This window comes from Rhinatrema bivittatum, chromosome 2 (genome assembly GCF_901001135.1).
Source record: "Rhinatrema bivittatum chromosome 2, aRhiBiv1.1, whole genome shotgun sequence".
NCBI classification, from domain to species: Eukaryota; Metazoa; Chordata; class Amphibia; order Gymnophiona; family Rhinatrematidae; genus Rhinatrema; species Rhinatrema bivittatum.
Genome location: NC_042616.1, coordinates 31,713,507 through 31,737,698, shown reverse-complemented (window position 1 = coordinate 31,737,698; position 24,192 = coordinate 31,713,507). Strand labels below are relative to the sequence as shown.

Here is a 24,192-nt window from a genome sequence, read left to right as displayed (position 1 = left end):
ATTCCCCCGATTTATCGTCAAAAAATCGTAAATTGGGGGAAGGGGGAGGGCGGGAAAACCGGCACACTAAAACAACCCTAAAACCCACCCCGACCCTTTAAAATAAATCCCCCACCCTCCCGAACCCCCCCCAAATGCCTTAAATTACCTGGGGTCCAGAGGAAGGGTCCCGCTGTGATCTTTTACTCTCGGACCTCCGTGCGTTGTAGAAATGGCGCCGGCGCTACCTTTGACCTGTCATATGACAGGGCAAAGGTAGCGCCGGCGGCATTTTGTTTTTTTGTCCCCCGACGGCAGGAGCGTAGGAGATCGCTCCCGGACCCCTGCTGGACCCCCAGGGACTTTTGGCCAGCTTGGGGGGGCCTCCTGACCCCCACAAGATTTGCCAAAAGTACAGCGGGGGTCCGGAACGACCTCCTGCAGTCGAATCGTGTTGCCGTACGGCCGGCGCCATTTTGCGCAAAATGGCGCCGGCCGTACGGCAACACGATTCGACTGCAGGAGGTCGTTCCGGACCCCCGCTGGACTTTTGGCAAGTCTTGTGGGGGTCAGGAGGCCCCCCCAAGCTGGCCAAAAGTCCCTGGGGGTCCAGCGGGGTCCGGGAGCGATCTCCTACGCTCCTGCCGTCGGGGGACAAAAAAACAAAATGGCGCCGGCGCTACCTTTGCCCTGTCATATGACAGGTCAAAGGTAGCGCCGGCGCCATTTCTACAACGCACGGAGGTCCGAGAGTAAAAGATCACACCGGGACCCTTCCTCTGGACCCCAGGTAATTTAAGGCATTTTGGGGGGGTTCGGGAGGGTGGGGGATTTATTTTAAAGGGTCGGGGTGGGTTTTAGGGTTGTTTTAGTGTGCCGGTTTTCCCGCCCTCCCCCTTCCCCTCCCCCCCCCCCCCCACTGGACCCCAGGTAATTTAAGGCATTTTGGGGGGGTTCTGGAGGGTGGGGGATTTATTTTAAAGGGTCAGGGTGGGTTTTAGGGATGTTTTAGTGTGCCGGTTTTCGATTTACACGATATTTAAAAAACCCAAACTGCGACGATCCGATTCCCTCCCCCTCCCAGCCGAAATCGATCGTTAAGACGATCGATCACATGATTCACATCTCTATTGGCTAGGTTTCTCCTGATTAGACCTCTTAGAGCATGACTGAACCCAAGAGGTTTACATCATCAATAAATAGGACAAATCAGCATAAAATACAACAATCTCAATGTAATACTACAGTATGTATATATATACATACTATATATAGTGCTTAGGAGGATATGATGACTGTCAGTAGCAGAGGTCTGGAAGCTTCATCTGCACACTTCTCCCAGCAGAGGACTCCAGGGGCTAGGCTTCATAATCTTCCACAGCCCCTGCTCGCCAGCAGCAGAGAACTGGAAGGCTCATTTCCATACTTCTCCTAATAGCCCCAGCAGAGGACAATGCGAGACATCTAGGTTTCATCTTCCATGGCTCCTGCACGCTTTTCAACAGCAAAAGAGCTGAAGTCTCATCTGCATACTTCTCCCAGCAGAAGATACCAGAGGACACTGTGAGCCCTCTAAGCTGCAACTTCCAACCCCCCCCACTGTTCTATTTCCAGCAGCAGAGGACAGGAAGGATCATCTGCATATTTCTTCCAGCAGCCTCAAGTTTTTTCTTGTCTCAGTTTTTACATTTTCCATTTCGGTTCACTTTGTTTCCTTCAGTGAATTCCTACTTCCTTTCCCTCTCTCTTCTCCTGCTGCTCGCTCTTTGTTCTATCATGTTTCCCCTCTGACTCATCTTCCCCAGTAATTTACAATCACCCCAGCATTTGCTCCCCTTCTAACTCTTTCCACCCCAAGCATTCACTCCTCTTCTCTCACCTCCTTTAGCAGCATTCACCCCTCCTAGCAATTACCCCCAACTCTCCTCCTCCTGTTAACATTTACCTCCTCTCACCCTTTCCCCTACATTCACCCTTGTTTAGTCTCCTCACCTCCTCTGTTTTCACCCACTCCTCTTGCTCTTATCCCCTGCATTCAGCCCTCTTCTCACCATCTTCTAGCACTTGCCTTTCACCTCTTCTGAATTTACTCCTCCCCACTTACCACGCCGTTATTCACCCCTATGCTTGCCTTCCCCTCCACCTCAGAATTCATGGCTCTTTTCACTTCCATCTGTGTCTAACAGCCACTCTTCTCAACATTCATCCCCTCTCTTGCCTCCCTCTGTCATTCACCCTCTCTTTCTCCAACATTTATCCTCTAGCTGTCATCACTCACAGCTTGCCTGCCTGCTTGCTGACTCACTCCATCTTATCTCTGCTGGCAGGCCACCTTCAACTGGTGCAAGTGAAACAGAGAGATCAGGCAATGACATGTTACTTCAGCCAATTCCTTGATGGCATATGTGAAGCCGTACAGAGTAAAGGCACTGACCTTAGGGACCAATGCAATACAGTGCACTTAGCCTAGCGCGCTGTATAACCTGCAGCTGGACGTGGGTTGTATAGGCGCTCCCCTTGGTGTGAAACTAATAGCACTCATCACATGCAAATGCATGTGAATGAGGCCATTAGCTATTCACTGCCTATGCAAAAAAAAAAAAGTGCGTCTAGGATGCACATTTTACTGATCAGAAATTAACACCTGCCTGGAGTAGATGTTAATTGCTGAGCGCTACTAAAACTAGTACAGAAAAGCTGAAAAAACTGATTTCTGTACTGCCTCCTACATAATATTGTTGGGATGTTAAGTAGGAAGAACAACTCTTTAAAAAAATTAAAAAAAAAAAAGTTTAATAAAAAGCACTGGCAGGGGTTAGGAAAATGGACGCTGATAAATTCAGCGTCCATTCTCCAAACCTGACTGCTGGCACCAAAAGGAGTGTATAAATCAATATTAAAGTGTCAGGCACTTAATATTAACTTATTCACTCCTTCACTTATTGTCCATTGGTCCCTTCACTGTCACATGTCAGTGAAAGGACCAATCACCTTTCAGGACAGCCTTCTGAAAGGAGATTGGTCCTTTCACTGACGTGAATAAATTAATATTAAGTGCCCGACGCTTTAATATTGATTTATTAACTCCTTCCGGTGCCCATAGTCAGGTTCGGAGAATGAACGCTGAATTTATCAGCATCCATTTTCCTAACCCCTGCATAGGCGCTGATTAGGAAAACGGGACGCTGATAAATTCAGCGTCCATTTTCTTAACTGGCGGACAGCCGCCCACAGCGGACCTCTCTCTCTGGCTCGCGCTGTCAAGGAGGCGCTAGGGGCTCACAATCGCCCCTAGCGCCTCGACAGCGTGAGCCCTAATTTAAATATTGCATCGCGCCCCAGGAGCAGTGCCTGGGGGCGCGTTATGAAAGCGGGTACTGAACACACAGCGCCCGCTTTCAGCGCAAGTTTTTCTGCATCGGCCCCTTAGATAGTGGGCTTTGGCTGTGGTAAGAGTTTCGCAATGCGCTTTGCTTCTGCGTTTCAAGAACTGGTCTGAGGATGACTGTGGTGTGGGAAACAGATGACGATGCCTTCCTCATCCCATTGCCCTTCCTGTAGCAGGTTGCTCTGTATTGTGCAGGTTTGATAGGAGTAGCTTTATGGTTGGAACATTGGGCTGAAAACCAGGGTTCAAACACTACCCTGCAGAAAAAATACGGATTTTTATAATTCTAGTAGAGCAGTTAATAAAGAGATATTTAGGATAGGGAAAGGATTATTAGGGAGATCAGTGGATGGCATTTTAATGCCCGATTGGGCTATGTTTGGCTCTTTTTTTTGAGAAGACAGTCTCTGCTTGTTGGAGCTTTCTAGTGATTACTGTGAGGTGTTGGGGGATAATGTCGTGGTAGGGGATAGTTAAGTGCCTGAGATGATGGAGCAAGTTAGTGAGTTTAATAGTTCTTGTGTGTTAAATAGTGTGGGTCTAAAAGTATTATCCTGCGATCCAGGGGCAGTGTCCTCACTGCGATCCACTGGCAGTCCTCTTGATCCTTGCACTCCTGTGGCTAGTTACGGCAATGATGGGCGAGTGGTTTTAGAGATCTAAGATTAGGCCGAGATTAAAGAAGCCAACTCTAGATCCTGATAAGTGTAACAGCTATAGGCCTCTATCAAATCTGTTTTTGGCAAAAACTATAGAAAAGGTCATGGCTGGTAAGGAGTCAAACTTCTTAGAATCAGCTGGGCGATTTGCAGAGTCACTTGGGCTTTCGTCCTGGTCATAAAGCGGAATCTGTTATGGTGTTGTGGAAATCTCCAATTGTAACTAGGTCCCTGGTCCTTCTCTTTTCTTAGATGGAATTACAGTCACACTCAAGTTTGCTGCAGTAAGAAATTACCTTTATTGATGTGCGCATATCAGCGAAGCATGACAAAGTCGGTCTTGTCACAGTTCTCATAAGAACAAGGATCAAGCATGACTTTTATACCTTTACAAAGCTAATCACCACAGTGGCATTTGTGGATGATGTTCTACGGAGGTTAGATAAGGGTCAGTCTGGTATTTGGTTTTTGTTTCTTTTAGTTTTGTTGGAAATGTCTTGTGCATTTGACCTAGTAACGCACCATCTTTTACCGTCAAGATAGTGGTAGATGGATTTGGAAGATAAAATGTGTTCTTGGATTCCCTCCTTTTTGCAAGTTTGGTCTTTTTTTTAGTACAAGTGGGGAATGATTTTTCGGCCTCTATTGTTAGGACAGGTATCCACCAAGGTTCTAATCTTTCGCCGTTATTGTTTAACACCTGTATGCAACCATTTGTGAAAATATTGAAAAATTTGGGTGTCACTGGGCATATTTATGCAGATGACATGCAGCTTTTGATTCCTATTGGAGCAGATATTTGTTGAGGCAGTAATATTGCTGAACTCATGTTTGAACAAACTATCTGTTTGGTTTCAGAAGCATCAACTTATACTTAGTGGGGCGGATTTTCAAAGGGTTACGCGCGTATATTATGCGCGTAACCCCGAAAACCCGCTCCTGTGCGCGCTGAGCCTATTTTGCATAGGCTCGGTGACACGCGTATGTCCTGGGTCTTGAAAAAGGGGGCGGGGGGTGGGGCCGGAGACTCCAGGCACTGCGGCCATTTGCTGCTGTGCCCAGGATCGCAGCCCGGCCGTCGCCGGCGTGAACAACCTACGCCTGCCCGGAGGCAGGCACAACTTCACAAACAAATGTGAGGGGGGGGCAGAAAGAAAGTTCCCTCTGAGGCCTCTCCGATTTCGGAGTGGCCTCGGAGGGAACAGGGAAAGCCATCGGGGCTCCCCTAGGGCTTGGTGCGCGCAAGGTGCACAAGTGTGCACCCCCTTATGTGCGCCGATCCCAAATTTTATAACATGCGCGCACAAATCTACGCCCGCGCGTAAGTTTTAAAACCTGGCCCAATACGTTTAAGACTGAACTAGGATATATTGGAATTAATTTGGAACTGATGCTTGAGGGAAGCAGAATATTGGTTTCCAATAAGAGCAAGCGTTTACAAGTTGTTATGGATTCTAGCTGTTCTTTTGAATCCTATGTTAGTGCAGTTGTTAAATGAGCACACCTACAATTACAAATAGTTTGCTAATTACATCCAGATTTGGATGGTAAAGCTTAGAAATTGGTGGTCTTTGTATTGGCCATCTCACGTCTTGACTATTGCATTGTGCCGCATTTGGGATTATCTGGGAGGGTTTCAGGGGGTCCAGAATCCAGCTGAACAGTTGGCACTACGTAGGTAATTCCAAATTCGAGAGAGCTACTCCATTGCTCATAAAAGTGCACTGGCTGCCTCTTTTAGATTGACAAGTTCAAATTGTTAACTCTGAAATTCAGGCAATGCAGGATAATGGACCATTGTATTTGTGGGGAAAACTTAAATGGTATCAACATAGGTGCAGTACAAGAGCTTCTCAAGGATGCTTTCTGGCACCTGTTAAGCCGGTTAAGTGGAGATTGAAGCAGTTGACATCTAGGGCTGTTTTGCAAGTGACACCAAGGATTTGGAATGCACTTCCTACACAAAACCAGGGCAGATTAAACATTTTAAGGTTCTGGAAACAGGTTAAAAGTTTCCTGTTTCCAAAAGGAGAGGGAACTGGAGGACAGCACTGTTTGGGGTAGAAACAGGTTTTTTTGAGTAATTGTTTTATTTTTGTCTATTTGATTTTTATTTTATTTGTTTTAACTTGATTATGTCTGATATTATTAAACAGATTCTATAGTTTTAACTGGTAGGCGGTATATACATTTCTTAAATAAAGAAATGAATCCCATGGATACTACAAATAACCTTGGGTATAACATTTTTGCATGGGGTAACCTGCGTAGGAGTGGAAGTTTCTACCGTTAATGGAATGCATGGGGGTAACCTGCACAGAACTGCGGTTAATAACAGAACGCATGGGGATAACCTACACAGAGAGGAAATTACTGCCATAAGCAAACTGCTGGGCAGGTTCGATGGACCATTTGGTCTTTATCTGCCGTCACTGCTCTGTTACTGTGTAAGTTACTTCACTCTCCATTGCCTCGGATACAAACTTAGGACCTTTTCACTAAGCATTTTCCCTAATCCTCTCTGGTACAGTGATGTTATAGGGTTTAAGGGTCTCCAGTGGATGACCCTTGCCACCTTATTATGCCTTTTTATATACAGGCCTTCTAACATCAGGAAATCACACCTAATGATGAAATGTGTTAGTTTCCAGTTCTGTGCTACAGAATCTGAACTTGCGCTTCTCCTGTGTGAGATTTCTTATGGACTATAAAACTTCTTTTATGACTGTAGGCTTTTCCACAATCACTGCATGAAAAGGGTTTCTCGCCAGTGTGGATTCTCAGATGTTCTGTAAGACTTCTCTTCTGACTGAAGCTTTTCCAACATTCATTGCATGGAAAGGGTCTCGCTCCTGTGTGGGTTCTCTGATGTATTACCAATTTACTTTTGACAGCAAAAGTTTTCCCACATTCAGTACATGAAAATGGTTTTTCCCCTGTATGAGTTTTCTGATGCAATACAAAACTTGTTTTATAACTAAAGCTTTTTCCACAGTCAGGGCATGAAAAAGGTCTCTCTCCCGTGTGTATTCTCTGGTGTTCTGTAAGAACCCCCTTATGACCAAAGCTTTTCCCACATTGATTGCATGTAAAGGGCCTCTCTCCTGTGTGAATTCTTTGGTGTTGCATAAGGCCTCCCTTCTCACCAAAGCTTTTCCCACATTCATTGCATAAAAAGGGTTTCTCTCCTTTGTGGATCCTCTGGTGGATCACCAGATTTCCCTTCTTGGTAAAGCTTTTCCCACATTCAGTACATGAAAAGGGCCTCTCTCCGGTGTGGGTCCTCTGATGTATTACCAGCTCCCCCTTCTGAATGAAACTCCTCTGACATTCGGTACATGGAAAGGGTCTCTCCCTCACATGAGTTTTCTGGTGTTTTGTAAATATTCTTTTATTGGCAAAGCTTTTTCCACACTCTGTGCAAGAAAAGGGTCTTTCTCCAGTGTGCAGCTGCAGATGTTGTAGAAGAACCCTATTCTGACTGAATTTTTTTCCACATTCATTGCATGCAAAGGGTCTGTCTCCAGTATGGATTCTCTCATGTATGAGGAGATTCCCCTTATGAGTAAAACTTTTCCCACAGTACGTGCATGCAAATGGTCTCTCTCCTGTGTGGGTTCGCTGATGCATCACCAGGTCTCTCTTCTGAATGAAGCTCTTCCCACACTGAATACACAGAAATGGCCTCTCTCCTGTATGGGTTCTCTGATGCATTAATAGGTCTCTCTTGTTAACAAAACGTTTCCCACAATCAAGACATGGAAAGGGTCTCTCTCCTGAATGACTTTTCTTGTGGGCTAGAAGACTGGCTCTGTGACTATAGCTTTTCCCACATTCAGCACAGGAAAATGGTTTCTCTCCAACATGTGTCCTCAGGTGTTCTACAAGACCTACCTTCATACAGAAGCTTCTCCCACACTCCATACAAGGAAAGGGCCTCTCTCCCGTGTGAGTCCTCTGATGTATGACTAAGTCTCTTTTGTTAATAAACCCTTTACCACATTCAGCACAGACAAAGGGTCTCTCTCCTGTATGAATTTTCTGATGTATTTTAAGACTGGCTATATATCGAAAGCTTTTTCCACATTCCGTACAGGAAAATGGTCTCTCTCCTGTATGCATTCTGAGGTGCTGCACAAGATGTACCTTCAGACTGAAGTTTTTCCCACATTCGTTGCATGGATAGGGTTTCTCTCCAGTGTGGGTTCTCTGATGCATGACGAGGTCTCCCTTCTGCAGGAACCTTTTCCCGCATTCATTGCATGGAAAGGGTCTGTCTCCTGTGTGGAATCTCTGATGTATCACCAGGTGTCTCTTCTGCAGGAACCTTTTCCCACATTCATTGCATAGAAAGGGTCTCTCTCCTGTGTGAGATCTCTGATGCATCACTAGATGTCTCTTCTGAAGGAATCTTTTCCCACATTCATTGCATGGAAAAGGTCGCTCTCCCGTGTGAGATCTCTGATGTATTACCAGGTCTCTTTTTTGAAGAAATCTTTTCCCACATTCAGTACATGAAAAAGGTCTCTTTCCAGTATGGATTCTTTTGTGCTTGGAAAGATAGGATTTATTGCTAAAGTGTTTTCCACATTCAGCACATGAAAAGGGTCTCTCTCCTATGTGAATTTTCTTATGCACTGCTAGATCTTGATTCTGAAGGAACCGCTTTCCACATTCAGGACAGGGGAAAGCTCTGTCTTGGTTAGTGTGGATTTTATAGTGAATTGAGAGATGCTGCTTCGCACTTAAGTTTAGCCCGGATACGGTGCCTGCCTGTGTTCCCTCTTCTCCATGCATTCTCTGGTGTAATTTCAGAGATCTCAGATCCATGCAGCAGTTTCCACATTCATTACATATATACTGTTCTCCAAGGGTCTGGTCTCTCTCACACTCTATAGTGCGGGGGATATCACTGGCACTTTGCTCACAGGGAGTCACGTTCTCAGTGGAGTCTCCTGCTGGATTTCTCAGCCTTTCCTCTGGCTTGCACTGATTCCAGCAGTTTTTACCCCAGTCACAACATGGGCAGGTATCCCCTCTCTCTTTCTCGGAGACAGTTTTAGGTACTTCCAGCTGTTTAATGGATTCCTTAGGATGGCTCCCCTTGTGTCTTCTCATGGACTCATCGATATCTGGATAAGAAAATAAAGGACAGACATTACTTGATGTGAGGGAGACTCATGGTGATAATGGGAAGGATTTTCTCAGCATAAACACACCACATTAGGGCAGGCATAGGAAAACTTGTAGGCCCAAGGGAAGGGTTGCCAACTAGCTCCAGATTTTCAAGACAGACTGATCTGTTCCCAGTTCTACCCCACTGCTTGCATGGACTTGAGATCCTATTTTCCTAAAGGGAAATCAAGAGGGGCACTGGAACTACAAGTCCCTGCATGCAGTGAGCTAAAACCAGGACTGGATCAACCTATCCTGCAACAAAAGAGCCAGTTGGCAACTCTAACCAAGGACTACATTAATGTCCATGCCTGGACAGACAGTCAGTGAAGAGCCAGAGGAAAGGAGTCCCTCAGAGCTCCATCTGAGTGGGTGGGCTCCTCATGCCCCTCCTGCTTGCAGCAATATCATCACTTCTCACCCACAGATGTCACACTTGCTGCCATAGGTGGGGAACTAGATTACCACCACAGACCAGGCTCAACCTCCAGCAGTTCTTCACTCACCACTGAACACCTATGGGGGCTGGGGTTGGAGAATCACTAAGGAAAGGCGGGTCCAGAAAATGTGGATCTCTTTCTCTATCCTCTGTTCCTGGTCCTCCACACTCAAGCCCCCAGTGATCCTCATTCCCCATCACCAGTGGTCTTACCGCCCCCCAATGTTTCACCTGAAAATCATTGGTGATCCTTGAGCCCCCTTACCAATGGTTACTAATACTTCCTACTCGGAAAATTATCCTGTCCAGCAACTCTCCTCTTCCTTGGCCAGTAAGGTACAAGCCTCCCCTGGAGGATGGGGCAGACTGGCATACACTGTCCATTCTCCTTAGATAGGAAGGGGGCGCTGGAAATAAGATGCACTGTCTTCTTTTTGTCTTCCTGGCAGTGGGTGGAGGGAACGGAAGGAGGCAGGACTGCTATGTTCTCCTTATTTACTCTCTCCCCCTTCTTATCACATCCTTTCCCTCATTCACTCTTTATAATGTAGACTGCAAAGAGAAGTGCTCTGAACTCTTCCTGTGTCTGCTTTTCATCCTTCTGAACTTGTGCTATAACTGATATTTATTTATTTATTTATTTATTTAAAGTTTCTTTTATACCGATGACCGTTTACACATCGCATCGGTTTACAGTTAAAAAGGAACAAATGGGCAGAACCCTTACATATAACATTGAAAAAACAGGTTAACTTTTGGGCAGGGCCCTTACATGTAACTGAGAACAAGGTGGTTAAAAGTGGGATAGGGTATAGAGCTGACTATGCCGCGAGCGTCCGTGATATCAATAAATAGATACAGCAAAATCAGTAAAATCACAACTATTTACAAAAGCTAATTACATAAGTAGCCGAGTCAAAGTACAAAATCGATGGGCATGAGACATATTCCGAGAAATAGATTCCTAGTCATGTAGCAAATTCTTAGTTACTCAATTTTTAGTTAAACAGTGGGGGTTTATGTAATGGCAGGTGATGTGTGGTAAGCTTGCTGGAAGAGCCATGTTTTCAGTTTTTTCTTGAAAGTGGGTGTGTATGTTTCCAGGCGTATATCGGGAGGCAGGGAGTTCCATATGGAGGGGCCAGCGAGAGAGAAAGCTCTGCTTATGGTAGATGATAATTTGAAAGATTTGATGGGTTGGGCACGTAGGGTTCCTTGGAGGGCTGTACGTGTGGGTCTATTCGAGGTACGGGGGAGGAGTGGGGGGTTAATCCAATTGAGGTTAGAGTTCAACAGACTTTTGTGGATGATGGAAAGGGCTTTATAGAGAATTCGGGAGTGTATAGGGAGCCAATGAAGTTCGATAAGTGTGGGGGTGATGTGATCTCTTTTTTTTGAATTTGATAGTATCCTAGCGGCAGCGTTTTGTAGTAGTTGTAAGGGTTTGGTATAGGTGGCGGGAATGCCTAGAAAGAGTGCATTACAATAGTCTACCTTAGATAAAATGATAGACTGGAGTACAGTGCGGAAATCAGAAAAGTGTAGCAGTGGTCTGAGTTTTTTTATGGTTTGGAGCTTGAAATAGCATTCCTTGATGATAGATTTGATGAAGGGTTTGAAAGTAAGATGGTTATCAATAAGGACACCAAGGTTGCGAACGTGTGATGGGAAAGATGTGGATGAGTATGCAGGTGGGATGTCTGGGAGCGGTGGCCTATTAGATATGATTAAGAGTTCAGTCTTGCTGGGATTTAGAGCTAGTTGCATGTCATTTAGTAATTTGTTGATAGAGGAAAGACAGGCTTCCCAGTTAAGCAGAGCAGTATGGAGAGAGTCAGAGAATGGGAAGATGAGTTGCACATCGTCGGCATAAATGAAATGCTTGATGTGGAGGTTAGTGAGGAGGGTAGTGAGGGGAAGCATGTAAATATTAAATAGGGTAGAGGAGAGGGAGGAACCTTGGGGAACACCTTGGGGAAGATTAATGGGGTCAGATTCATTGTTATCTACTAATACAGTGAAAAGGCGATCCTGGAGATATGATCGTATCCAGGATAGGGCATTGCCAGTGATCCCGATACTCCTGAGTATGTTGAGGAGGACATCGTGATTGACTGTGTCGAATGCCGCCGAGATGTCAAGCATGGCAATAAGATAAGAGGTACCTGAGTCGGTTCCTTTAATGAGGGTATCGTGTAGGGAGAGCAGCAGGGTTTCAGTACTTAAGTGCTTTCTGAAACCGTGTTGTGTAGATGGGAGAATGTTGTTTTGTTCCAGGTGATCGGAGAGACGGGAGTTGACAACTTTTTCAATAACTTTAGCTAGGAGGGGTAGGTTAGAGACAGGTCTGTAATTGGATAAGGTGTCTGGGTCAAGATTGGGTTTTTTGAGTAGGGGTTTTACTACTGCTTGTTTAAGAACTTTAGGGACTGTGCCATGCTCTAGGGAACAGTTAAGGATATTTGAGAGGGGTTTGGCAATCACCTCGGGGATAGCTAGCAGGAGTTTTGTGGGGATGGTTTCGGAGGGATGAGATGATGGTTTTAATTTTTTAAGGATGTTTTGTACTTCAAGAGAGGATGAAGAGTCAAAAGATGAGAGGGAGACTGGAGAGTTGATGGTGGGCAGACAGATATTGCTGTTATTCTGTGAAAATTGTGCAGTGATGGAAGAGACCTTGTTTTTGAAAAATTGGGCTAATTCATTGCAACGATTTTTAGAGGGATTAGCAGGTAGTTGTTTGAGGGTAGGAGAAGTGAGGTCCGCAACCATGGTGAATAGGGCCTTAGGGTTATATTGCATACCATGTATTTTTTTAGCATAGTAATTACGTTTAATCTGAAGGATGGAATTTCTATATTCATGCATTTGTTGGTAGTATAATGTTTTAGTTGCGGGGGATTGGTATTTGCGCCATGACCTCTCAGCTGTTCTGAGTTGGGTTTTAAGATTCCTAAGTTCAGGCGTATACCAGGGTTTTCTGTTTCTACGGTTTGGGTTGATAGTTTTTATTGTGAGGGGGCAGTGTTTGTCAGCAATGCTGAGGGTGAGGTTGAGCCAGGTAGAGATGGCATTGTCTGGGGATGAGACGTCAATGTGACTGTCTATATCAGCGCATGCTTGTGAGATGGTATCTATAGGGCATGGTTTGCGGAAGTTAAATGAAATGGGCTGATGGGGCGTGGTGGGGGAGATTTGCGGGAGTGAGAGTTTAGTCTGAATAAGGTAGTGGTCAGACCAGGGTACTGTAGTGCATGAAGGGGGATTGCTTATGTTGATGGGGGAATTGACAAAGATAAGATCAAGTGTGTGGCCAGCTTTGTGTGTGGGAGAGTTCACTATTTGTTGGAAGCCCATTGCTTCAAGGGAGGAGAGGAATGCTTCACATGCTGGGGATTGCGGGGAGGTATCCACGTGTAAGTTGAAGTCTCCTAGGAGAATTGTGGGTATGTCAGGGGATAGTGAGTTTGCAATAAATTCGATAAGAGGGGATGAATCTTTCTCCAGGAGACCTGGGGGTGTATAAATGAGACACAGTTGGAGTGACTTCGATTTGAAAAAGCCAATTTCGTACTGGTTTGGAATATCACATTTCTGGGATAGTAGTTGAAATTCCTTTTTTACAGCCAAGAGTATGCCGCCACCTCTTTTCTTTTTCCGAGGGATAGAGAAAACATCGTAGATTTCTAAAGGTAGCTGGTTGATGAGGGGAGTGTCATGTTGTTTGAACCATGTTTCTGTGACAGCACATATTTCTGGTTTAGAGTCTGTAAGAATATCGTGTAAGAGATGGGTTTTCTTTTGGAGTGATTGTGCGTTAAATAGGATAATGGAAATGAGTGATAGACTGATGGCTTGAGTGCGTGTGAGGGTGTGTATTGGGATAAGCCTTCTTTTGCTGAGCGTGGTCTTGCGGTGTGTGGCCTGATGAGAGAAAGTAAATGGATAAAATGGGATGTGTTGCAGGTGGCAGGCTAGGGAAAAGTTTCCAATTAAAGGGGGCATTGTTGATCTGTGGTGTATTGAAAAACTAGAGTTGGATGAGACAGTTGTAAGGCAGAAACTACCGAGAGCTAGTATCATGCACTTTACAGGCAAAACACCATTCTAGTATAGTTCCAGGCAGACTGATAAATAAAGCATGTTGTACATCCGTTATACAGTGATGACAGAATATATCTCGTTTTCGGGTATCTGGATGAGCAAAGAATGTGAAAACTTGATATTGCTAACGTACATATGCATTACAATCTAGCAAAAAGGCATGAGAGTGGTTTGTTCCTGAGTAAATCCTGATAAGGCACAGAAAACGCATTAATCCAACTAACGTGTTGGGAAAGAGAGAAAAAATGGTACTGAGTGCTAGAGAGACTTCAAATATTAAGCAACAGACTCATGAGGCACATTGAATTATTGTCGTTTAGGAGTTCAGATTACCAGTGGCTCACTGACAGGTTTTACATACTTTGCTAGGCTTACTGTTAGATGTTGTTAAACGTCCGTACTGTTAAGCTTTTCTGTGCTTGGGCTGGACCCGCTGGGTCATGCGGGGAAAACTTTGGTATTGATTCCGTTACTTATCAGACAAATAGTTTGAGACTTACTCCGACCTCTTTAGATACGACTGGTTATGACAGTCACACAGGCGAAGTCCTTTCGGCCTGTTGAACGGGGCTGCTCGAAGGGGCGCTCAAAGGGGCAGGCCCCTTTGACACGCTCCTTAGACGCGCGACGCCGGGATGAGCAGGGTTTTAAACTCTGCGGGGACGCCCCTGGATGACGTCAGCTGGTGGCTCGCACAGGATGGGACGCTTCGGATGCCGCTTCGGAGGAGGGCCCTGGTGATCGGCGAGGTAAGGAACGGTCCTCGTGGTCGGCGGTAGGGCCCGCGGGGGGTAAGAGAGAAAGTAAAGGCCTTACCCCGACGGGCTTTAGCGCCGACCGCGCAGGCTTTCACGGACTTCCCCCGCCGTCTGAAGAGAAGAAGCCGCCGGGAGGAGCAGGGTTTTAAACTCTGCGGGGACGCCCCTGGATGACGTCAGCTGGTGGCTCGCACAGGATGGGACGCTTCGGATGCCGCTTCGGAGGAGGGCCCTGGTGATCGGCGAGGTAAGGAACGGTCCTCGTGGTCGGCGGTAGGGCCCGCGGGGGGTAAGAGAGAAAGTAAAGGCCTTACCAAGACGGGCTTTAGCGCCGACCGCGCAGGCTTTCACGGACTTCCTCTGAAGAGAAGAAGCCGCCGGGAGGAGCAGGGTTTTAAACTCTGCGGGGACGCCCCTGGATGACGTCAGCTGGTGGCTCGCACAGGATGGGACGCTTCGGATGCCGCTTCGGAGGAGGGCCCTGGTGATCGGCGAGGTAAGGAACGGTCCTCGTGGTCGGCGGTAGGGCCCGCGGGGGGTAAGAGAGAAAGTAAAGGCCTTACCCCGACGGGCTTTAGCGCCGACCGCGCAGGCTTTCACGGACTTCCCCCGCCGTCTGAAGAGAAGAAGCCGCCGGGAGGAGCAGGGTTTTAAACTCGGCGGGGACGCCCCTGGATGACGTCAGCTGGTGGCTCGCACAGGATGGGACGCTTCGGATGCCGCTTCGGAGGAGGGCCCTGGTGATCGGCGAGGTAAGGAACGGTCCTCGTGGTCGGCGGTAGGGCCCGCGGGAGGTAAGAGAGAAAGTAAAGGCCTTACCCCGACGGGCTTTAGCGCCGACCGCGCAGGCTTTCACGGACTTCCCCCGCCGTCTGAAGAGAAGAAGCCGCCGGGAGGAGCAGGGTTTTAAACTCTGCGGGGACGCCCCTGGATGACGTCAGCTGGTGGCTCGCACAGGATGGGACGCTTCGGATGCCGCTTCGGAGGAGGGCCCTGGTGATCGGCGAGGTAAGGAACGGTCCTCGTGGTCGGCGGTAGGGCCCGCGGGGGGTAAGAGAGAAAGTAAAGGCCTTACCCCGACGGGCTTTAGCGCCGACCGCGCAGGCTTTCACGGACTTCCCCCGCCGTCTGAAGAGAAGAAGCCGCCGGGAGGAGCAGGGTTTTAAACTCTGCGGGGACGCCCCTGGATGACGTCAGCTGGTGGCTCGCACAGGATGGGACGCTTCGGATGCCGCTTCGGAGGAGGGCCCTGGTGATCGGCGAGGTAAGGAACGGTCCTCGTGGTCGGCGGTAGGGCCCGCGGGGGGTAAGAGAGAAAGTAAAGGCCTTACCCCGACGGGCTTTAGCGCCGACCGCGCAGGCTTTCACGGACTTCCCCCGCCGTCTGAAGAGATATGTTCTCAATAATAAAGACAGCCAAGTGGAGTAGAGTTGAGTGGCCTAGTGGTTAGAGCAGAGGACCAGGGAAGTCAGGGTTCAAATCAGCTGCTGCTCCTTGTGACCATGGACAAGTCACTTCTCCCTCCATTGCCTCAGATACAAACTTAGCAGCTTGATTTACTGAAGGTTTTCTCCAATTCTGTGTCTATGGGAAAAAATGCTTGCTAAATAAGGCCTGGGGACAGGGAAATACTTATTGAACCTGAATGTTACTCATCTTGAGCTACCAATGAGAAGGTGTAAACTAAATCCTATAATAAATAAAATAAAATAAAACAAAACCAAAATTATTCTACAAGACTGTCTTGGTGATTGTTGAGGGAAGAGATCTTGCAGATAAAAGACCAGCTATTGGGCCTTTACACATTCAAAATATCTCAAAGGTATACATCATGCAGAGAAGCAAACATTTTTCTGTGGAAAGGAAATTCTGGAACAAGACATCGCAGTACGAGGCCTCTGTACTCTGACCATATCCTTTCAGAGATGTACCTTCCAGAATCAGCCACAGTATTCCAGGTGACCTCTACAGAGACATTATAACTTCCTTTTTAGATTATGCACCCTAGCATCCCTCTGAATCTCAACATTGCTTTCTCAAGGAATCATCACATCTGATCACCCCAAGGTCTCGCTCTTGGTTGCCACACATTAGTATCTCACCCTCCTCTCCCCTCCACACACCTCGTGTACCACTCTCTCAGATCTGTTGACAAAATGCATGACTCTGCACTTTTTTCACAATGAAATTTATTTAACCACTCCTCAAGTTTTCTTAGACCCCCTTCTCATTCAGTCTTCTCTCGCAGGGGTATACCACATCACTGCAGCCCTTAGCATCATTTGCAAAGCAATCAAACCTTTCCTTCTTACCTCTGTAATACAGGAACAGAACTGACCCAAGGACTAATCCCTGAGGCACTCCACCATAATCACTCCCTTTACCTACAGTGGGTCTGTAAGTGTTTGAATATCTTGTATAGTTTACTAATTTCTACCCAGTGACATAGGCAAGGCTCTTATCTAGATGTGAGTGAGTAAGAATTTCCTTTGCTCTCAGGAGCCTTGTGCAAAAGATCAGTTTGAGTCTTGGAATTAGTAGTCAGATTTACTTTGCTCTGGTTAAAATGTCAGTATTAGTGGAGAAATTACTTATCTGATAATTTCATTTTCCTTAGTGTAGACAAGTGGACTCAGGTCCAATCGGTATAGTGTGCTCCTGTTAGCAGATGGGAGACAGAGTCAGATTTCAAAGCTGACGTCAGCCTATATACCCGTGCAGGAAGCTCTGCTCTTCAGTATTCTTCTCGAAAAGCAATTGTGGATATATGTGTGCTTTAATAACTTGACATGGCTCTGCCTACTCGCAGCCCCGAATCCAGGGAGTCCCACTCCCGGTTAATCAGTTTCTGGATCTTCTTTCGAATTGGGAAGGTGCTGGGAAGCCTTCTTAGGTCATCCAGCACCAGATTAACCCCTTCGGCATCGAATCCTCCAGAATGAGCTTGATCCCCAATTCCTCCAATACCTGGGGGATAAGTGGGCGAAGCTCCTCTCTCTTAAAGAGACGGATCACTCGAGGATCATTGCCCTCAGCCTCCGGACCCGCAGAGATCCCCTGGTCCGTCCTAGAGTTTCCTGGGTCCTGGGGGGGACCCCCTGCTGGGTCCTCATCCCGATCGGTCCCCCGAGGAATTGTCTTCGTCCTTCTGAGATTCATCCGAATCTTCCGAATCAGACTCCAAGCGCGCCGGGCGACTTTCGCGGGGCAGGCTCTGTGATCTCGCGGATCCCTGAGGAGGAACCTTCATCCGTTTAGCCGAGTCTGCCAGGCTTTCCTTAACACCGCACTTGCCTGCCTGGCTGCCTAGCCAGGAAGGCCTCGTGCAATAAAAGCACAAACTCGGGAGAAAACCCTTCCGGGGCTCCCGAAGGTCTCTTGGGGTTGCTAGGACCCGAGTCATCTGGGTCCCTCCTCCCGCGGCTGAACCATGGGGGAAAGAAGTGGCGGGGAGAGGAGGGTCACGTGATGTGGTAGCGGGGAGGACGTGGATCTCCTCAGCTCCCGCTTGACCTCGCAAATCGCGGCATAAATCGCGCGTTCGGAGCAGCCCCGCTCGGTTTTTTTTGGGGCTGGGAAACACGCCTATGTCCGTGGCCAGGACCCGGGCTCGTCTGGCGCCGTCGGTGACTGCAAAGCCGGCGAAAAAAGACCGCGGAAAACCGAAGGGCCGAGACGACAAGATGGCGGAGGCGGCGGATCGGGACTCCCCCTCCCCCCCCGCGGCCTCATTGACTATTGCGGACATTAAAGCAGCGATGAGAGAGGCCCTGGAAGAAAAGTGGTCGGTGCTCACGGCACAGCTGGGTGAGGTGCGTGACTCGCTGGCCGCGCTGCCGCCGCGGCTGGATGTGGCAGAGAGCAGGATCTCAGGGTTAGAAGACGCTGGGGGTGAAATGTCCCGCAAGATGGCGGCGCAGGCCAGTGATTTGAAGGCCCTGCAAATTAAAGTTGAGGACCTTGAAAATCGTGCGAGGCGCGACAATTTACGCTTCTTGGGCTTCCCGGAGGACATTGAGGAGCGGACCCTGTGTGGCCTTTTGGAGACCTGGCTGCCAGAAGCTCTCTCTCTGCCCCACCTGCAAGGTAAACTGGTCGTGGAGCGGGCACATCGGCTGGGCGCGAAACGCACGCCTCTAACTCGCCCGAGGCTTGTAATAGCGAAAATATTGAATTCAGCACACAAAAGTGAGATATGGCGAGCGTCCCGGGCGAAACGTGACCTAAGCTACCAGACCCATGCTGTTCGCATATTCCAAGACTTTTCTACTTCGGTCTCGGAGGCACGTAAGGGCTTCTCTCCTATCTGCTCCACGCTTCATAATAAGGGGGTGAAATTTGCCTTGCTCTTCCCGGCGCGGCTTCGTATTTGGCACGCAGAACGAGCACATGTTTTTGATTCTGTGGAACTAGCGCAGGCCTTTGTCAACACCCTGCCGCCCTGACTGTGCTGGTATTTTCCCCAGGAGTTTGGTCTGTGTTTTGCCACTAATTGCGGTCACCATTTTTGGTGGGGATAACTCAAGTTGGAGTTCCTGGTTTTTTTTTTCTCTCTTCTCCCGTTCTACACAGCTCTCACGAGTGCAGCTGTATTGCTTACTGTGGATATGGACCTTGCCTTCTTTGGATTCTTTCGTTAAGGTCCTTGGTTCACTTTTTGGGTCCCTTGAAGGCTGCTTCTTTGTTGGCCACCCATACTGTTCTCCAGCTCTTCAGCCGTCCTGCACATGTTTTTTTTCCAGAGTTCTTCCTGGCGCGTTTGCCTGGCAGTTTTCGGCTGGCGGTTTTTTTTTACGCCAGGCCTTTTGTGGGTTTGCCGGTTGTGTGTTTCGTTTGATGTTTACTTCACCTTTACTTTTCTGGCCTTTCACGCACCTTGGATGAGTATCCTGGTTTTTTTTGGATGATGCTTTCAAATGGACTTTTTGGTTGGCACTTGGGACTTGCCCAAAGGGCAGCAGTGTTAACTCCCTTGTTTGCACTGTCTTTCTAGGACTTGGCCTGGGCGCTTAGCCAGGGAGAACGGATCCAGTGCTTGCTGGGTCAATTCGGACTTGGACGGGTACTGCCACGTGTGCTGAGTGTGTGTATATGGAGGGGGAGAAGGATGGGGGAGGTTAGGTTTATTGTTACAGAAGTGGGTAGATATATCCCACACTGGTTGATTGCTTTAGCGCACTTTCTGAATGGTTTTCATAGAGGTTTAGGTGGGGACACTTCGTGTCCGGACCCTTATCCTTCAGTGGGAAGGACTGGGTGGTATAGGTAGAAGAAGGGGTTTGGAGGGTAGTCAGTTTGACTGGGAAAAGGGGGGGAGGGGAAGGGGGCGGGTGGGGGGGTTGGTGGGGGGCGGTAGGGGGGGAATGGGGATTTGAGACATGAATTGCGTTGTTACTCCTTGATCTTTCTCTTTTCTGTCTGTATGACCATGGGGGAAAGTTTCACTGGGGGGGGCTTTAGCTGGGAGAGCGCCCTCTGGGGGAATGTGAACTCGCCCGGTATCAGGTTTTTCTTACTAGTATGCTCTGAGTAATCCCACTAGACTTACCTCATGGAATGTATGCGGGATACAAACACCTATTAAACGCTCCAAGATACTTACCCTTTTAAAACGTCAATCGGCCCAAATTGTTTACTTACAAGAGACACACCTCACTAAGGAAGAACATGTCAAATTAAAGCGTGATTGGGTGGGGGAGGTACACTTCGCCTCTGGCACTACCAAATCAGCAGGGGTCGCAATACTGCTTCACAAGAATTTACCCATCAAGGTTAAGCGAGAAATTGCTGATCCACATGGTCGCTTTCTAATTTTGGAAGCGGAACTTTACCATCGCAAGGTTATACTGTGTAATGTGTATGCTCCTAATGTTTACAATCCTAGTTTTTTCAGGCAACTGTACACTCTCCTGCTTCCTAACTTGAATGATTTTCTATTGTTGGGCGGGGATTTCAATACGATCCGTGATGTAGACCTGGATACCTCTCGGTTGGGTGGGGGTAGGGCGAGGGAGGGGCGGGGTCCTCAGATGCTGGAGGACTCTCTGCACTTGATAGACGCTTGGCGCACGCTCCACCCCTTAGAGAAGGACTTTACACACCTCTCTCGCGCGCATGATACCCTTTCCCGATTGGATTATTTCTTAGTTAGTCAGAGTGGGATGTCCCTGGTTCAGGCTGCCGCCATTGGGAACATTGTGATCTCCGATCATGCTCCGGTGTGGCTCGACGTTTGGTTTGCGCCCCCGCAACCCTTTACTCGACAATGGCGTTATCCGTATTTTTTGGCAAACGATGTGAAATTTCGGGACTACTTGAGAGGGAAGTGGGAGACTTATGCGTCTTTGAATCAGGAGCATGCTTCACAACCTGTGTTGTACTGGGATGCGGCTAAAGCGGTCTTACGCGGGGACATTATTTCGTATGTTTCTCACCATCGTAGGATGCTTGACAAACGCATTCTGTTTTTAAATGCTCAGTTGAGTAAGGCTAGGCGCCACTTGGTGAGTTGCCCGTCGGCGGCTGCTAGAACGTTGTATAGGTCTGCCCAAATGGAGCTAAATTCTTTGTTGCATCAGCGGGGGAAAAAGAGCCTTCTCTATTATAAATTTCAGCTCTATCAGTATAGTAACAAGGTGGGACGCATGATGGCTAATTTGCTTCGGTCTACCCGCGCTTGTAGGACAATCCCGGCGCTACGACTTCCCTCTAAGCAGGTGGTTCGTGACACTCCCTCGATTTTACGGGGCTTCCGGGATTATTATGCGACCCTATATACGTCTTCCGCGGGACCAGGAGACCATGGTGAGCACTTTCGCGCCAGGGTTGCTCTTTCTACTTTGACGAGCGACCAGCTTGACCAGTTGAATAGACCCTTGTCGGAGCCGGAGGTGAGTCGAGTTATTCGTCAGCTTAAACCTTTGAAGGCCCCTGGCCCCGATGGGTTTACATCGGAATTTTATCAGTTGTTGGCGGATAAGCTAGTGCCTTCTTTAACCGCGGCATATACAACGCTGATCGCGCTTGGTTCCTTCCCCTCGCGAGATAACATTGCATTGATTACTCTCATTCCCAAGGGGGGGCGGGATTTATTGGAGCCGGGCTCCTATCGCCCGATATCGTTATTGGATGTGGATCATAAGATTTTAGCGAAGGTGATGGCGGAGCGTCTGGCGCCTCTACTTCCCACGTTGGTGGGGGATCATCAGGTGGGGTTTGTGCGGGGGCGCTATGCATTGGCTAACGTACGCCGCGTCTTGACGGCGATGACTATTTGCCGGGCCCTGGAGCAACCTCATCTGGTAATCAGTTTCGACGCGGAAAAGGCTTTCGACCGCGTGGAGTGGCGATATATGTTCTCCTTGTTGGAAGATATGGGATTTACCGGTTTATTTTTGCAGGCGGTGCGCTTATTGTACTCTGATCCTCGTGCGGTGATCTTGGCCAATGGGGCGCGATCCGAGCCCTTTGAGATAACCCGAGGCACTAGACAGGGGTGCCCCTTATCGCCTCTGCTCTTCATCTTACAGTTAGAACCGCTGTTGTTGGCGATGGAAGATAGCCGTGAGATACGGGGCGTTCGGTTGGGGGAGTGTATCTTTAAGGTTGTCGCCTTTGCGGATGACCTCTTGGTGCTGGTGACTGACCCGCAGGCCTCCCTACCCCCTTTGCTGCGCCTGGTGTGGGAGTTTGGGGTGTTCTCGGGATTGAAGTTGAATGAAGCTAAGTCCTCGGCAATGCTTTATCCGCCGGACTTGCGAGCGGCCTGGCCGGATACTTTCGCCTTGCATTGGGTGGAAGATTCCCTGCCCTACTTGGGGATTCGTCTCCTGGCAGACCCGGCCCTCTTGTACCGGACAAATATCCCAGATAGGCTTAAATATACCCAAGATTGTTTGGCTCGGTGGATGAATTTGCCCCTTTCGTTGAGTGGGCGGGTCAATTTATTCAAAATGGTCGTTTTACCTCAATGGCTTTACTTGTTTCAGACTTTACCGATTTTGTTACGCTCGACTGACGCTTGGCGGTTGGAAGGTGGTTTGCGGCGCTTTCTTTGGCGCGGTGGAAAATCGCGGGTTCCCCTGAAATGGTTGCAGTCGCGGTGGGGGCGGGGTGGATTGGGAGTCCCCAATTTGTTAGATTATAACTTGGCCAGTCTGTTCCGGACCATCAGAGATTGGTTGCTAGGCGCTTCGGATTTTTCCCCATTGTCGGTTGACAGGTCATTGATGGCGCCTTATGACCCTGCGTGCATGCTTCAAGTCCCCTCTAGTAAGCTCCCTTCTGTGTTGCGTACCACTAGCTTGTTACGCCCCTTCCGCCAGGGATGGCGGAGACTGCTCAAGTTGTTGCGACAGCCAGCCCAATGCGCCAGCCTTTTGCCAGTGCGAGGGAATGTGGACTTTACCCCGGGCTACCAGTCTGCTAGCTTCTTGCTCTGGGAATCCAAGGGGATCACTCGCCTGGGCCACTTGCTGAATACGGAGGGAGTGTTCATGTCCCTTGAGGAACTGGGAGAATTATATGGGTTAAGAGCCACGCAGGTTTTTTCCTACCTCCAGATTCGACACTATCTTCGAGCGATCCCGGAAGCCTACAAGGCGCCCACTGTGGTCCATGCTTTAGATGGGGTGTTTCACTTTGGGAAGTCCAGGGTCCCATCTTTATCCCTGTATTATCGGGAGATCCGTAGACTACGGGAGGAGGATCACCTAGATGTCTTGGTCTCCCGGTGGAACCATGATGGGGTCTTTATTGTGAATAAATGTATACTGCGGGCTGGATTTCGCCGGGCAGCAAGGATCTCGAACAATTCTTATTATAGAGAGATGCAGTTTAAGTTTTTTAGTAGGGCTTATCTGGCACCCAATGTGGCTTGTCATTTTGGCGCTGATATTACCAGAGGCTGCCAGAGATGTGGAGTGGCCGTGAGCACTCTGTCCCATGCTTTTTGGTCCTGTCCCCCAGTGCAGAGGTTTTGGAGACGGGTGGGGGACTATCTGGCGGACCTGCTAGATGTGGCCTTTCCGGTGACGCCCCACTGGATGCTTTTTGGCTGTGTGTCCCCGGTTCGTGTTCGAGATCCTGGCTCAAGAATGTTATTACTGAAGGCTTGCCTTGTAGGTAAGAAGATACTTCTAGCTGGTTGGCGTTCCACGGATAGCCCGTCCTTTTGGGCCTGGAGGAATGGCCTCCATTTTATGATGACCATGGAACATCTGGCGGCCCGGACTTCCCCCACGCAACGACGACGATTTCTAGTTCATTGGCAACCATACATTCAATCTCTCCCGCATCGTGCCCGAAGTTATGTGCTCAATGATTAAGAGCAAATTCATGTGTGTTCCCCTTGCTTTGATCTTTCTCAAGGAGTGACTCTACTGTATATTGGTGCAATCATGGTTACTTTGGGGCGGGGGGAGGGAGGGAGGGAGGGAGGGAGGGAGGGAAGCTGACGGGTTTACCAGCCATGTATGGTGTTATGTCCGGAGGAGAGCAGGACTCACTCTTCTCTGGTGATTGTATTGTTTCATGTTGAAAATTCAATAAAAACCGTTTAAACATAGAAGTGGCGGGGATCCCCTGGAGCCCCGGGGAGAAAACCCCCTATCCGGCTCCGCTTCCGCAGCCATAGCCACTCCCTCCTGTGCACCAAGCGCTGCTGCCGCGGTCCGCGTGTTTCTCCGCGG

The 24,192-nt window shown here is 48.4% G+C and overlaps 1 protein-coding gene across 1 annotated transcript in view; it reads right to left on the bottom strand.

The window, feature by feature from the left end:
- Positions 1–4,264: 4,264 nt before the first annotated feature.
- LOC115083752 (zinc finger protein 84-like) overlaps positions 4,265–24,192 on the bottom strand; it is a 33,212-nt gene continuing 13,284 nt past the window's right edge. Inside the window, exon 5 of the mRNA XM_029587751.1 lies at positions 4,265–9,158. Within this exon, the coding sequence (XP_029443611.1) occupies positions 6,685–9,158 (2,474 nt within the window). The 3' untranslated portion in view covers positions 4,265–6,684. The remainder of the gene's footprint in view (positions 9,159–24,192) is intronic.